The sequence below is a fragment of the Cricetulus griseus genome, chromosome 8, assembly GCF_003668045.3.
Source record: "Cricetulus griseus strain 17A/GY chromosome 8, alternate assembly CriGri-PICRH-1.0, whole genome shotgun sequence".
NCBI lineage: Eukaryota > Metazoa > Chordata > Mammalia > Rodentia > Cricetidae > Cricetulus > Cricetulus griseus.
This window is the reverse complement of record NC_048601.1, coordinates 77,075,365-77,090,136: the sequence shown is the minus strand read 5'-3', so window position 1 is coordinate 77,090,136 and position 14,772 is coordinate 77,075,365. Positions and strand designations below refer to the sequence as shown.

Genomic DNA, 14,772 nt, shown 5'->3' with positions numbered 1-14,772 from the left:
TCATTAATATTCAGTGGTAAAGCTTATTGAATGATATTTTGGTTCTATTATTTTATTTAAGTTCTTTGTAAAAATCAGTTTACTGAGAATTTTCAAGTTCATTTATCTTCCAACTTTATCAAAATCAAATTGGGTATATGCTGGAATTTTCTTGAAGCATCTTTGTTGAATGTTAATAAAGAATTCTTTGACATCATATAATGAAAGTTTCTAAGTATTACTTTTAACACATTGCATTTTAAAGAGCTCAATTCCTGATTTAGACTTTTAAATAAATATTAAAGATCAGTTCAAAGAAAAAAATGTAGTTTGAACCCTGAAGTGTGCATACTGATTTTAGTGTGACTTTAAACTGTAGTAACCTTCAAAGTACTCCTAAAACTTAGTTTGTGTAGGAGTCTGTAGGTTCTTGTCCCTTTAAAATCATGTTTGTAATGGAAGGATTTACATACATTTGAGAATTACTCCCTGAAGCTGGGAAAGAAAAAGAAGAGTTTAGAGTAAATGTTTGGCAAACCATTCCCAAACTGACTGATTTGGACTAGTAGTTTGGTGTTTTTTTAAGAATAGATGTAGATGCATGTGGAGGTTATTGTACCATTTAGCATGGTCAGTAAGGGTGATGGTGGTGTGCTTTGGTGTGTATTTCTGCAGGAGCTCAGACTCACTGTAGCGGTGCACTCTTGAGCTTCTTCCTAAGTCATCTTAGCTGTCCACATACTGTCACTGCAGATATAGGTAATGTCTAGGCTACCGATGAGGGTTTGCTGTCAAGTGGGTGCTGGCCTGGGGTGACTGAAGAGGCATACTCAGTGCCTTGCTGTCACTGTTAGTGGAAGGTGAGCATATAAGTGTCTGTCTGCTGGGTCGCCCTGTAATTTATCATCCAGCTTCCTTTGAGGGGACCAGAGAGATGGCACTCTGTGGGTCAGCTGGAATGGTGGAGTACATTCTTCAGTAAGTTGATGGCTTCTCTGGGTTGGTGAAAGCTGAGGCTCATTCAGCAAGGGAATCCACAGACTGTGACATGAATTCCACTAGTTCATAAATTACAAGAGAAATTGTGGGAGTTTCTTTTTTTGTTGTTGTTGTTAAGCTTTAGAGCAGGAGGTTAATTATGTGCCTAGAGTTAAGGTTCTCTGGTAATAGAGGCCCCCAGTGCGCACACTGTTATTTGATAATGGTGATAAATCACTGTCTTTTTTTTTTTTTTTTTGGTTTTGGTTTTTGTTTGTTTGGGGTTTTTTGTTAATACCTGTGATCAGCTTAGCATTAAGGGATTGTTGTATTATAGTCAGATTATACTTGGAGTTCAGCCATTGTTTTCCTTTCTTCCTTAATACTTTTCTAAAGGGATTAATTCATTGTGTTTAAATGTTTGCTAAAACATTATAAACCAGTAGCCATATATACATAATTATAAGTGATATAAGACAACAGTGAACAAATAACAAACACATGGAACTTAAACTCGGCTTTCACATCTTTATATGCATTGCATTAAATGACCTCATCTACTGAAAAGGAATTTATTCAGCTTTGTTATTCTACCTGACTCTTTACTGACTTGGACCTCGTAAGAGGTTGACTTCATTTTGACTTTCATTTATAGTCTTAACTTATATTTCTTTTAAAACTTTTTAAAACTCTGTTTTTGAAGGCTTATTTGTGTGTGTGTGTGTGTGTGTGTGTGTGTGTGTGTGTGTGTGTGTGTGTGTGTGTGTGTGTGTCCATGTGGGCAAATTAGAGACTCAGTTTCGTGGATCATCTGTGATGTCCTACCATTCATGTAAGTTGAATTTTCATCATCTTCCCTCCCTCCATGTTCTTGCTTCATGCTGGGATCCTAAAACTTTCAGTGTCTTAGGCCCACAGTGTTTGATCAACACTGCCACAAAGATTCACCCTTTTGCATCATTAGATAAAATCACCAACAAACCTGCATTTAATTTAAGCTGCAAACATCACTTTTGGTTTGGGTGATAATGACTGTATGACAGTTTCATGTGTGTTGTAAGTGTATATATACATCATCACTGAACTACTTCCCAGTTCTGTCTTTTCATGGGGTATAGTGAAGCTGTAATTCCTTTATTGTCTTCTTTGCAATTCTTATAATTATCTCCCAAGAACAGTTCCCTGTGTTCTTTTTCTGCAGTTCCGGGACTCTGCTTCAAGGTTCAGGGGGTTTTTTATAGCTTATCCAGATTTATAGGAGAAATTAACTCTGAGTTTTTTATTGTTGAACAGTTATATGCTTTTGATTCCTCCTTGCTGGCACTATTTGTAAAATAGTGTGTGTAGGCACCAGAGCTTTAGCTGCTTTATCACTCCACTGCTGCTGTGGTGCTCATGAATGCCATTTTAAAGAAAACTGGTTGAAAATTTTCAAGATAGATGATGACTAGGTGAAAAGATTAAGGATTTGCTACCTGTAGCTGACTTCTAGATACAAAGCAAAACCAGTAACTAGGGACACTGCTGTTCATCGCCTCTCATTGTCACAGGGTGGACATTGGCACCTGCTGTGCATCTCTCTGCTATTGGGAAGCAATCCCTAGGCTTCTGCAGCACTCACATCAAGGCTGCATTAAGACATCTTGCTTCCTTCATACCAGTGGAAGTGAAGAGGCCATTTACATTGATGCCTTGACAGACAGGAGCACTCTGTGTGGAGATAGGTCACAGTTCCTTCCTACCCAATCATGGTTAAACTTAGTCATTAGTTATTTTCCTCCTCCCCCACCTCCTCCTCCTGCTCCTCCTCCCCATCCTCTTTTTGAATTTCTTAACTCATTTTTAAGTTGTTGTTTTGGGAAGTCAGTAGCTCGAAGGTTTTATTTCCCTTCTTTGCTATTAGCTCTTCAGAGTAGAAAGGTAATGAGTACATGCCTCTTTCTTCTTCCTGTTTTCCACTGAATCTCACTTGCTTCATTAACACAAGGTCCCAGCTTCTAGAAGATTCTTTAAAACAAAACCCATCTTTTAAGGAAGAAAATGTAGTGAGTTTTTGTTTTGTTTTGTTTTGTTTTTATTTCTGACCGAGTTCTATCTGGCTCGATTCATGTGGCACAAGTATTTTATTTAAGTAGTGAAGGTCTTATTTGGCTTTAACATTTTATTATTCACTTTAGTACAGTGTCTTTATAACCATCAAGAAGTAAATGTCAGGTCCAGGATTTGGCGGTCTTTACTTCAGATATATTCTCTGACTTTTGGATCCAGTGCCATTCTAGTAGATTTGATTAATGGGGACATTCTAAGATTAACAAGGTGGGGCTCATTGAAGTCAGTGGGGTTTCAAGGCTCTTGCAGCTAAAAAATAAAACCTTTTTAAGAATGAACTCTGGCAGTCTCCACTTGTCAGTGTAACATTTCATCTCTCAGCACAGTTCTTCTAATTTATTAGATGTTTTAAAAATTGATGGGATTGAATGGTAGTGTTGAAAAAGTGATTGGGTAGTGCTTCCAAACTTAGATTTTTTTTTTTTTTGCTTTAACACTCATTAAGAATGATTCAGTGTGCTGTTTTATGACCATTTCCTTAGTCCTCAAAAGTAAAATGATCCTGTACTTTGATACTTGTGGAAGACAAATTTAATATAGCACACCAATTCCAAACTCACCCAGGTGGAGCCATCTCAGCGGTATTTTTACCCTCAAACCTTTTCATTACCTTGAAAAGTTTGCTTTTTCACATAGAAGTATTGCCATCCCCAACAATTATTTCATTTTAAAAATCCAAGTAAAACTGTATGGCTCATAAGTCATTACACATTACTTCATTTAATTCTTCAACCTTATTTAAATTGGATTTCTTGAAAATATATGATTTTGATCTTACAGTTTTAGGTTGGGCTTTCTTTGTGTGCTCACTTTTTATCTTCTTAAATGTTTGTGAGGGTTAGGAAATGGCATCATTTTTATTTTTCTTTTTAGCTATGCTAAGTGAGAAAGAATTTAAAATCATTAAAATGTACTTCTGGTAAGCATCTACACCAGCCTTATCTAACCTGTATATATTATACGTTATGCATTAAGCTTTCCTTTTTATTAAATCACTAGCAAGTACAATAATTATATACTTACAGAAATTGTGGTAAAATATAATAATATAATTTATTGTTATAATCATTGTTTACGTTATATGTGTGGTTAATTATGGTCACCATTACAAAATCTACTCACTTAATGCATGTAGTAGCATGAACAAAATTTTATTCTCAGTCTTCTAATGGAAAGGTTAGATTGACTTCTTGAGTTAAATTCTTGGAACAATTTAAGAATATAAAGATTGAAGTATTTTGAGATTTTTTACTTAACCAATTTTATGTTATTTGAACATAGACCTTTGGAAAAGAGTTATATCAATATGTTGGCTATTAAGCAAGTGACACAGTAAATGGTGGCCATTCAGTGTTTCCTTGCTGGGGGAGCTCCCATCATTAAGATGCATGCTACTTTTCTTCCACAGGATTTTTTATGATCCTATTGCCATATTATTTCATTATTGTTTTGATACTTAGGTGTGACTAAATTCTAAAATCTCTTATTAAGACTGTATTACATAGAACAAGACTACTGGAAAACGTGTATTCTTACTGCTTTTAGTAGTGGGCATTTGTCATAAATATTCATTTATATTGTGTTAGGTTCAAGGTGACTTCATCAGGGTCTGGTAGTATCAGGCCAAGGGGCTTCATTCCACCATATGCCTTTAAAAGTCAATTTCCAAGTTCTTGCACACATATTTATATACTTAGGGGTTAATTTCCTCTCAGTTGTCTTTTCTGTCTTCTATGAACTCAGCTACAAAGCTTGCCAAAATTGACTAGCACAGCATTTGGATTTTTTATATTTTCCCCCAGGCAAGGTGAATTGATATGGATATTACCACATCAGTCTTCAAGTGACCTGGAGAGATCTGTTCATTGGTTTGGCCTACCCCTCTCTCCCATCTTGATTACTTTAGCATAGATCTGCCAGAGCTTCTTATGTGTCATCATTGATCTCAGAAAAGCCACTAAAGCCCTGTGGCTGTCCTGAGGACCCTGTTAATCAACCTCTTAAAAATTTATTATTTTTATTTTAAGTATATGAGCATTCTACCTTCATATATGTATGCACACTGTGTATATTTCTGATGCCCATGGAGGTCAGAAAATGTAGAATCTCCTGGAAATGGGATTAAAGACAACTATAAGTCACCATGTAGGTGCAGAGAGCTGAACCTGGCTCCTCAGCAAGGACAGCAATTACTCTTAATTGCTAAGCTTTCTCTTTAGCCCTCAATCTCTTTAACCCTTCTGTAAACCCAGCCCAATCAGGCCTAGTGAACTGGTTATCAGTCACTACCTCTCATTCTCCTTTACCTCACTATTGCCCCTCCTTCCTCTGTTGTCTTACAGTCCCTGGTATTCATGCAGCCTTCAGCAGGCAATAAACAGTGCTTTTAATTAATGGCTCAAATTTTGATTCCCCTAATATTGCCCCAGGATGCATATGCATCCTTTATTTCAAGGAAGAATAAGTAATTGTGTTACTTAGCGTCTCCATTTCCAGGGCACCCTTGGACTCATCCTATTTATCCCTGTGCCCTATAGCACTACAAACTTGCCTGTATGAGGCTCTTTCATTTCTTGTTTAAGGTATTCCTCAATTCAGGCAGGTAAGTTGTTGAGTATTTCTCAATTATCATAATTTCCTCTCCTGAACCATTTTTAAAGTCTCTCTCTACATTTGAATCATGGATTTCCTATCTTCTCAGTTAATGGGTTATGGATCTTAGGCATGTCTCCCAGTACTTTTACCACCTTCCTTTGCTCCTCACTGTCCAGTTTGAGGATCCAAGAAACGGTATTGAACACATCCCTTACAGTCTGCCAGCTGTATGTAAAGGCCAGTCAACTGTCTTATTCTCCCAGCTTTATACTTTCACTGTTCTCAGAAGCTGATGCATGGGATCTAAATGTCATTTTCTTGTTATAACTCTCCATATACAGGAATCTCTTATTACCCACAGAAAAGGCCACTCCACAGTTACCATAGCCTGTTTAAAATCCTGCCCCAAATGTCCTACTATTGGGAATTGCAATTATCTTTTCTAGTCCATCTGCCATTTGAGGGATGTCATGTGGAAGGTCCCACCTATCAAAAAGGCACAAAAGCCATACCATGTAAAGGAAGAGAGCTGCCCTGCAATTCCCCTGCAAGTGGCTCAGATTCAATTGCATGTCTTAGTGCCCATTTGCTGTAGCCCAGCAGCAAGGTTTGTTTCTTCACCAGTGTAGTAAGCCAGATCAAGTCAAATTGAAAAGGTAAAAGAATGGGTTTATTTGAGCAGAGTAACTCCCAGGTGAGTTCTCCAGCCCCAGAGATAGAGGCCAGAGGAGTCATGCACCCAAACTAAAGCAGGGAGGTTATATAGCCTGTAGGTGAGGAATGATGACATGTCTGCCACAAGCAAGGTTCATGCCCAAGTATGGTCAAAAACTGAACATTTTGGTCTGGGACTTTGGCTGCAGGCACCTTTAGGAAAGGAGCTGCCCAGCTGCCAAGAATGCATTACTGGGATTTTTGGCAACTTTTCTTTGTTGGAGATTCTCTGAGAGGGTAGGGTTTGGAGAGAGAGAGAGTGGGGGGCGGAGGGAGAGGGAGAGGGAGAGGGAGAGGGAGAGGGAGAGGGAGATGAAGCTTCTCAGACCATTCATGAGCTGGAGGTTCCGACTGAACACCCATGACAGGTAATGTGCAACTGCACTATGACAAAGAGGCATACCATCCAATTGCAGATGAGGAAAGGTAGCCATGTCTTAATGGCCCTTTTCGATAGTTCACTGCCATAGGGATCAGTCTTGGTAGCATGTTTCAGTAGCAATTGTATTAATTCTTCTGTAGGGTTGTGAATAAATGTCTCTCTACCCCAAATAGAGCACTGACATCAGCCCAGAGGAACAATTCCACCTAATTGAATGAATGAATGAATGAATGAATGAATGATTAACAAATCTGTTAGTGTATTGGATTTACTTTTAGAAGTATGAGTAGGGGGTTACCTGAGTGATTCAAAGACAACTACATCTAAAACCCCACTGTAGAGCATGGGTCAAAATTCATGAAAGTTACATCCCAAGAGCTCACTGTGTCAGATGCAGACAGTTGGCTGATAGGACAGTTTCTCCCCAGAAATTGTTACTGCTTATGTAACCTTGTGGAGGGGCCTTGAGAGTCATGTAATTCCCAGGGACATCCTGAGCCGTGTAAGGTGTGTTTACTTCCTGAGTCTTATAAGCCTCCCTCCAGGAGAGAATGTTTCAACTCAGGAATATAGGTACACAGTGGCTTGCAAGAAAAACTATTTAAGTATCTGTGTATCATTTAAAAGATTTTATTTTTTTAAATTATGTGTATGAGTGTTTTGCCTTCATGTATGTATATGCATCATGTGTATCCCTGGTAGCCGTTGCATTCATAAATGGAACTCGATACTTTGCAACTGGAATTTCAGATGATTGGGAACTACCATGTGGGTGCTGTGAGTCAAACCCAAATCCTCTACAGGGGTTATAAGTGCTCTTAACCTCTAAGCCATCTGTCCTGCCCTAGACTTTTTGTCTTTATCATTCTTAATCTGTCATCTAGATTTGATTTGCCAATGAATTCAATCATTAATAGTTAAAAAGGAAGCAAACAGCTCAGTATTCCTTAGTATCAGTAAAATAAAATAAATGAAATGAATGTACGTTTAAGAGACTAAATATTAGCTAGGTATGGTAATGCCTATAATCTTAGCACAAGGCAAAGACAGGAGGATTGTCTATGAGTTTGTGGCAAGCATGGTCTATATTGTTAAGTTCCAGGCCCTGTATAGTTATAGAGTGACACTGTCTTAAAAAAAAATTAAAAGCACCAAAAATGTTAAAATTACTTGTAAGATTTTATGATGAAGAGGATGAAGTCATTTGCATTTTTATGCTGCAGGAATATGAAAATTATCATGAGTGTGTGCAGGGTCTTCCAGTCCTTATACTTCTGTAGATGGTTATGTTAAATGCTTAGCAACTCGACAAATGGCAGGTCCTGCTGCACTCCAGGTCCCGCTGCAGATCCTAATACTGCTCTACTTTAGGTCTTCATGTCTAGTCATCCTGAGGGGCATCTCAGGGTACCATTAGGACTGGAGACTGGATCTATGTAGAACTGAGTTAAAACAGTTCTATTTTGAACAGTTCTCAAGTTTTTCCTTTTCAATAAATTTTATTGTGTTTAAGCCATTCATGCTATTATGAGATATATAATAAATAATAATAATTATTAAAATAAATTAAATGAACACAACTATTACTTCACATAGCTACACATACTTTTGTTCGATTTATGGCAAGAGTAAATAACATCTTATTTAGGATTTGCTGTGCAGTACACATGTATGGGGGTTTTGTTATTAGATATGTGAATAAATCTACTCAGTTAATCAGGACGGTGTGTTTGGAGCACATGAAAACAGAAGATGAGATCATAAATTTAGAGGGATACATAGAGAACTTGAGTTGTTTTTTGGTGTACAAATGTTAGACAGATTGGTATATAAAGATTGAGGCTCAGTAGAGATGGGAAGTTAGATAAGCACATGGTTATCATCTTCTTGTTAAAATTAGAAGTTATAATCCTTTATCCTGCAGTGGAAAGCCACATGCCCTAGGGTCATAATTACTACTTCAGGTATACCAGGTGCACTGACTAGTGCCAGAAGTTTATTTCTCTTATAGTAGCTGGTAGATCTGTATAGTTTATTGAAGATACCTGTTCCTGCGTTAGTTGACACTGCTGTTTCTATTTTCATTCCCTTATGGATGTTGGAACAATTTTATGGTGCCATTTGAACTACTGGAATTTAAGTTACAGTTGATCCATGCTTTTTTGACATATCTGACTGCCTGTCACTCTGAGGCTGTAATATAAACAATTACCAAGATTATTCCCCTAAAAATGGGAGAAGCTGGAAAATGTGTCTCTGCTAGGTCTGTCACCCGTGGTAATACCATTGTGGGCAGACCTGGTGTAAGTTAGGTCACTCTTGAATCTCTTCTCAAGAAGCATTGAAGAGGTGGGGGAGATGAGGGGAATGGGGGGGGGTGAAGCAAGTCCTCTTCTGGGAAAATGGTGAGGCTGAACAAAGAGTTCATGGCTGCCCTGATGGGGTAATGGGAATAATTCATGGGATGCTCAGGTTGAATTCAAAAGAGCAGAGGACACTTACCCTGGCCCTGAGGCAAGGAAAGTCAGAAGATTTATACATTCTGAGGACATTTTCTTTTTTACTTCATTTTACTGATCTTGGAATGTAGCAAGTTTCTAGCATCTTGTCATGTTTGTCATGTTTGTCTATTGTTCAATGAAAGAATAAAGAAAACTGGTGATTTGGACCTAACTTATTATTGTAAATAATTATGCTTTGATGAGTAGTCTTGAATTCTTTTTATGTATTAGATTTTGTCACAATAGAAGTTTTGTTCTTTGGAGGGTATATGTGTGGTCTTGCTTGTCTTGAAAAACATCTTTCCCATTTTCTAAATTACAGCCTTCATTAAGAGCTACTTGATTATGTAGAAAAGTGTGGATCTGTTTTGTAGTTTAAATACCAATGATTCTGTTTAACATGCACCAGCTTTATGGGGTTATTCTGAAATGCATAGCTGTGGGCCTTATTTATATATATGGAATCTTTATAAGCAAAGTTATTAAAAAATTGAGTTAAAGACCTCCATACTGAGCATGGTCACGGGACAAACTGGTATAAAATGTTTTTTTATAATATCTTAAAGTTAGTACATTTAATTGGATTCATGTATTAGAAGGTCGTGCAGCAAACCTGTGAGCTACTTGTTTGTTTCTGGGTGTTGGTCAAGTTGGGTTGGAGGGAGCGCCCCATGTGTGCCTCCTGTACTATGATACTTCTGCCTTCCCAGCTGTGCCTGTACCACCTTTGTGCCAGTGAGCCCCTGTGAGGAGCAGTGGCACTGAGGTTGCTCTGTTGCCTTACCTATCTCTGACATGGAGGCTTCCTTTGTTTGTAGGTGAGCGTCCCTATCAATGCCCTTATTGTGAAAAAGGATTCAGTAAAAATGATGGACTGAAGATGCATATTCGTACTCACACCAGGGTAAGATTATATTCTGTCTCATTTCTGTTGGTCATAAAAGCCATACCTTTTTAAAAGGAAGCATATTTAACATTACATGAGAAAATTAAAATGCTACAGCTGAAGTTATGTCAAAGTCTAGGGTAGGCATTTGAAGATAAACTTTTAAAGAAAAATCAATGGAAAACAATACAAATACCCAAAGTGTTCTTACTTTAGACTTTGAATCAATTCACAGGGTATATTAATGATAAATTGCCATGTAAATGTTAATATTTTAATCCTAGAAAATGCAATTTTGTCTTGCAGAATAATCACTTGTAGAGAATATGCTTGATAGTGACAAGTGTGTCAGCATTTGACCACTGGATTGTTGACAAGCAAGTGTATTCAGAGGAAAAACCTTGAAAATAATTTAAATAGTAGGGAGGTTTGCAAAGCATGGAAGTGTAGCTGAATTCATTAGAGGGTGTACCACAAGCAGTGTGCCATTTTCTTTCCAAGCTGTTAGCACATCTCACTGAATTGGTGTTCTCATGTGTATGTCTTTCCCAAATGCAAGCTTCTGTCTCACATGCTTTAAATTGGCAGGTGCCACCTATTTATTGTCCTATGTCCTATGCTAATGGTCCAGCTTAGGCACAAGTACCTCTTATCCTCGTACTCTGGAGGTGATGGCAGGAGAATAAGAACTTCAACGCCATTCTTAGCTCCATTGGGACCTAAAGGCTAGCTTGCACTACAGATCTTGTCCAACAAAGAGAGTGTGAGTGAGTGAGAGAAACACAGAGAGATTAAATAGGTGTTATAATTTATTACAGTATAATTTAAATACATAAGTAAAGAAACTTATTTTTACAATGAGCACTAATAAAGAAGCTCAAGTTCATTTTAAACCAGTTTAAGAAGTTTTTTTAGGACTGGTGAGAAGGCTCAGCAGGTATAGGCACATGGTGAAGACATTGATGACTTGAATTGGATTCCTAGGACTAATGTGTTGAAAAGTGACCATTTGTAATAGCAAAAGGTTAGCAACCATTTTTGAACACTATTGCTCACAGTGTGAATTTTGTGCAGAGAATATTGCTGGATTATTTTGTCAACCTACAAACCTAGACAAATTTGGTAAGAGGGAATTTCAGTTGAGAAATCGCCTACATTAGATTGGCCTGTAGCCATGGAATGTGCGGTGATTTCTTGGTTGCTAATTAATATAGGAGGACTGGTACCACTGTAGACATTGCTACCCGAAGGCAGGTGGACCTGGGCTGTATGAGAAAGGTACTTGAGCAAGCCAGGTGGAGCCACTTCCAGATCTTGTATTCAGTTCTTCCTTCCTGATTCCTGCCTTGAGATCTTGCTCTGGTTTCCCTTTTCCCTGGAAGGCCTGTAAAGTGTAAGATGAAATAAAGCCTTTCCTCCACCCAATCCAACCCCCAAAAATCAAAAATGTGAATTGACTCTGGCAAGCTATTGTCTGGCCTCCTCCACATGTATGTGTGCTGCAGGACTCCTGTGAACACACACACACACACACACACACACACACACACACACACACACACACACACACACACACATTGTTTTATATGTGAGTGGCCATAAAATGAAAAGAATGTGTTTATATTAAAGATGCCAATATCTAGGCAAAAAGCATGCTAATTCTTTGCATTAGAAAATAACAGTGTTGACCACAGTGCATGTTACATTGTTTCACTGATTATTGGACAGACTCATCAGACCATAGAGCAAGCTCTATAAATTGCTGCAGGGGGAACAACAATGAAAACTAAAAAACATATTGTTTTGGTTGATCTAGAGAAAATAATAATTTCCAATTCAGTGAACTTGGTTCTTTACCTTATTACTGAGAATAATACCAGTGGTTAAGTACAAATAAATACAAATTGTACCAACCACTCTAAGTCACACATCTCTGTGATGATTTCAAGCCTTCAGATTTATTAAATTGTAACTACTTTAGGCTTCCTAGAAGCTGAGAGAGCCTTGACCCTTTCTGAAAAAGTGAGAAAGCAAGACACGGACAGGCAGCAGTGTGAGGCTGCTATAGAAGCTTCTCCCTTGCCTGCTGTGTGCCTTTCTGTCTGTCCATCACAGTGACAAAGGACGTAAATAGTGTAAGACATAGTGAGACCTGGTCTCACAGGTTTCAGTCTATGATCAGTTGAATCTGCTGCTTTAAGCTTCAGGCAAAGCAGCAACATCACAGTGGAAGATCATGACAAAACTAAAGGCTGTTCATGTCGTGGCAACCAGAGAGAGGCAGAGGAGCTGGGGATTCATCTGCATAAGTATGCCCTAGGTCACCTACCATGACTTGTTTAACTATGAACTCACCTATCAGTTCTCCGACTAGTGAAGGGAATGCCCATATAACTAGTCACCTATCACAACTGCCACGTGGGAATCATTCTTGTAACACATGAGTGTTTGGAGCTCCTGTCCAAACTCTAACACATACTACATCTCCTCTTGGCTTTATTTGGTTAAATGTTTTCTCACTTTATTGGCTTTGATAAGCACTCCTATGTATTTCCAAACAAAACAAATAATAAAGACTCTAAATTTTAGTCTCACTGTTTTGAAGTTTAAAATAAGCATATAGACAGAATGTACAGTGTTGGCAGACATCACAATGCCAAGAGTTCTCAAATACTAACTGCACCAAAAGTAGGTCCCAGCCACTGACCAGATACACCCAGGAGAGAATCTTAGTAAGCTTTTCCCATCAAATCATGCACGTGCTGTCTCAGACAGCTTTCCTTTTGAAATCCTGTTTCCTAAGCACTGAATAGATACAAATATTCTTTGCACACAAATCCAAGTTTTGTAAAGCATACTAAGATTATCACCAAGTACAGTCACGTCATTGTCAAGAACCAAAAGATATTTTGTAAAGCTCCAGAGAGGCAGTCTTCACAAGCGTATTTCCAGAGAGTGATTAGCACTATGTAGACTCAACTCAAAGAAGATGCTGTTACACTGGTGCCATAGAATGTTTTAGTTGCAATTCTATATATTTATCATTCAGATAGCTCAATTTCCAGGCTCTCAATACCACCATGTTGGTAGCTTTTCACTCCATTACAACAATAGAAACTCTATCTTTTTCATTAAATTCTTGACATGTTATCGTGTATGTGTGTGTGTGGGGGGGGTTATATATTTAAAATATCACTGGTTTCTACCAAGGCATCTAGTCATCAAGACAATGAATTGTGTAGGTGCAGCATCAGTTTTACCATGATGCTGAAGGGGAACTCTGAGTTTGTATCAGATGAACAAAGTGGTTAGGGTATCAGGAATCAATGGTGGATACTGAGAATAGGAAAAGCCAAGAATCTCAGTCCCTGCAGGACTGTGAGTAGCTTTGAGAACAGAAAGGTATCTTTTAAGGATAAGAATCATCTTGGAATCCTTATGAACTTATATGGTAAGTATCAAAAGCTTAAAAGGCAAACAAATGCAGGCTCCTTGAGTGAAATAGGGAAAGTATGGGTTCATTTGTAAAGGAAGCTCTCATAGAGGGAATGGTTGAAAAACATGGAGAATGGGCTAGGCAGACATGACTGCGTGAGCAAAGTGAGAGTTCCCTACAGTTTTGGCTAGAGTGGCCTGTTCACTGTGATCAGAGGCTGAGGACTGAAGTAGTTCGTAGTGCTTATAGTTTCATTTTTAGAGGAGGAATAACATGGCCATGTTTACTCTGGTAAGGTTTACCTATCAGGAAGAACTCATGCTTTGATTTGGACTGAAGATAGCAGCCTGAAGGCCATGAGCTGAGAGAGTGACCTCTACTTGGTGGCTCTGGGATATTTAAAGTAGGGGACAGATGCAGGGGCTGCTTTGAGATAAGCGTCAACATGGTTGTTCATACATTATATGTACATGATGGTGAACAGGGGGAGTAACAAGAGAACCTGAGAGCCTAGAAGAGATGTTTTGAGAGGTTATTGTGTTCTACATAGACACAAGGTAGCTTAGCCAGTAGGTTTAAAGAAAAAGAAAAGAAGAGATTAGATAGGATGCCAGTGAGTTTCACCATTGTATAGATTAAGGAATTCAGACTTCCACTGAGATATGCCTGTTTTTTATATGTAGATAAGATAAAAGATGCAAATTTAATAAATTAAACATACACCTTGATTTTAGAGAAATTTAATTTTTTTAACTTTTAGGCTTCCTTATTTTCAATGCAATAGAGAAAGTAGGATGTTGCTTTTTGCTACTATTTGATACCACATTTTATTTGAATGAGTAAGTATAGTTTCTAGAACCCATATTTTTCATGGAGAATTTTATATTCCTTGCTATTAAAAAATAAATGACTTTACAAACACTGTCGTGTTTTCTCTGACTCGGAATCTGTATGTACATGAAACTGAGCTACGTTGCCCTTATAAAGGGTAAAAACAGAGCATTTCAAAAATAACTTCCTTTTCTAGGACTGACAGCTTCATCCCCCCTCCCCATTTCTCTTTTGTGAAAAGCCTTTCTGATGGTCTTCAGCTCATTTGGCAGATCCCCCATGCACACTTTCTGTGTAACTTGTGTTCCTGAGCTAGTTAGCTCTTTTAAAAATCACAGAAAAGACAATTTCAATTTTTCCA

The 14,772-nt window shown here is 38.1% G+C and overlaps 1 protein-coding gene across 3 annotated transcripts in view; it reads left to right on the top strand.

Annotated features, from left to right (window-relative positions):
* The window catches only part of Prdm5 (PR/SET domain 5), a 151,671-nt gene that overhangs the window by 105,860 nt on the left and 31,039 nt on the right, over positions 1–14,772 (top strand). For all 3 annotated transcript variants that reach the window (XM_027430223.2, XM_027430225.2, XM_027430224.2), the window contains one exon: positions 10,077–10,162. In XM_027430223.2, the coding sequence (XP_027286024.1) occupies positions 10,077–10,162 (86 nt within the window). The remainder of the gene's footprint in view (positions 1–10,076; positions 10,163–14,772) is intronic.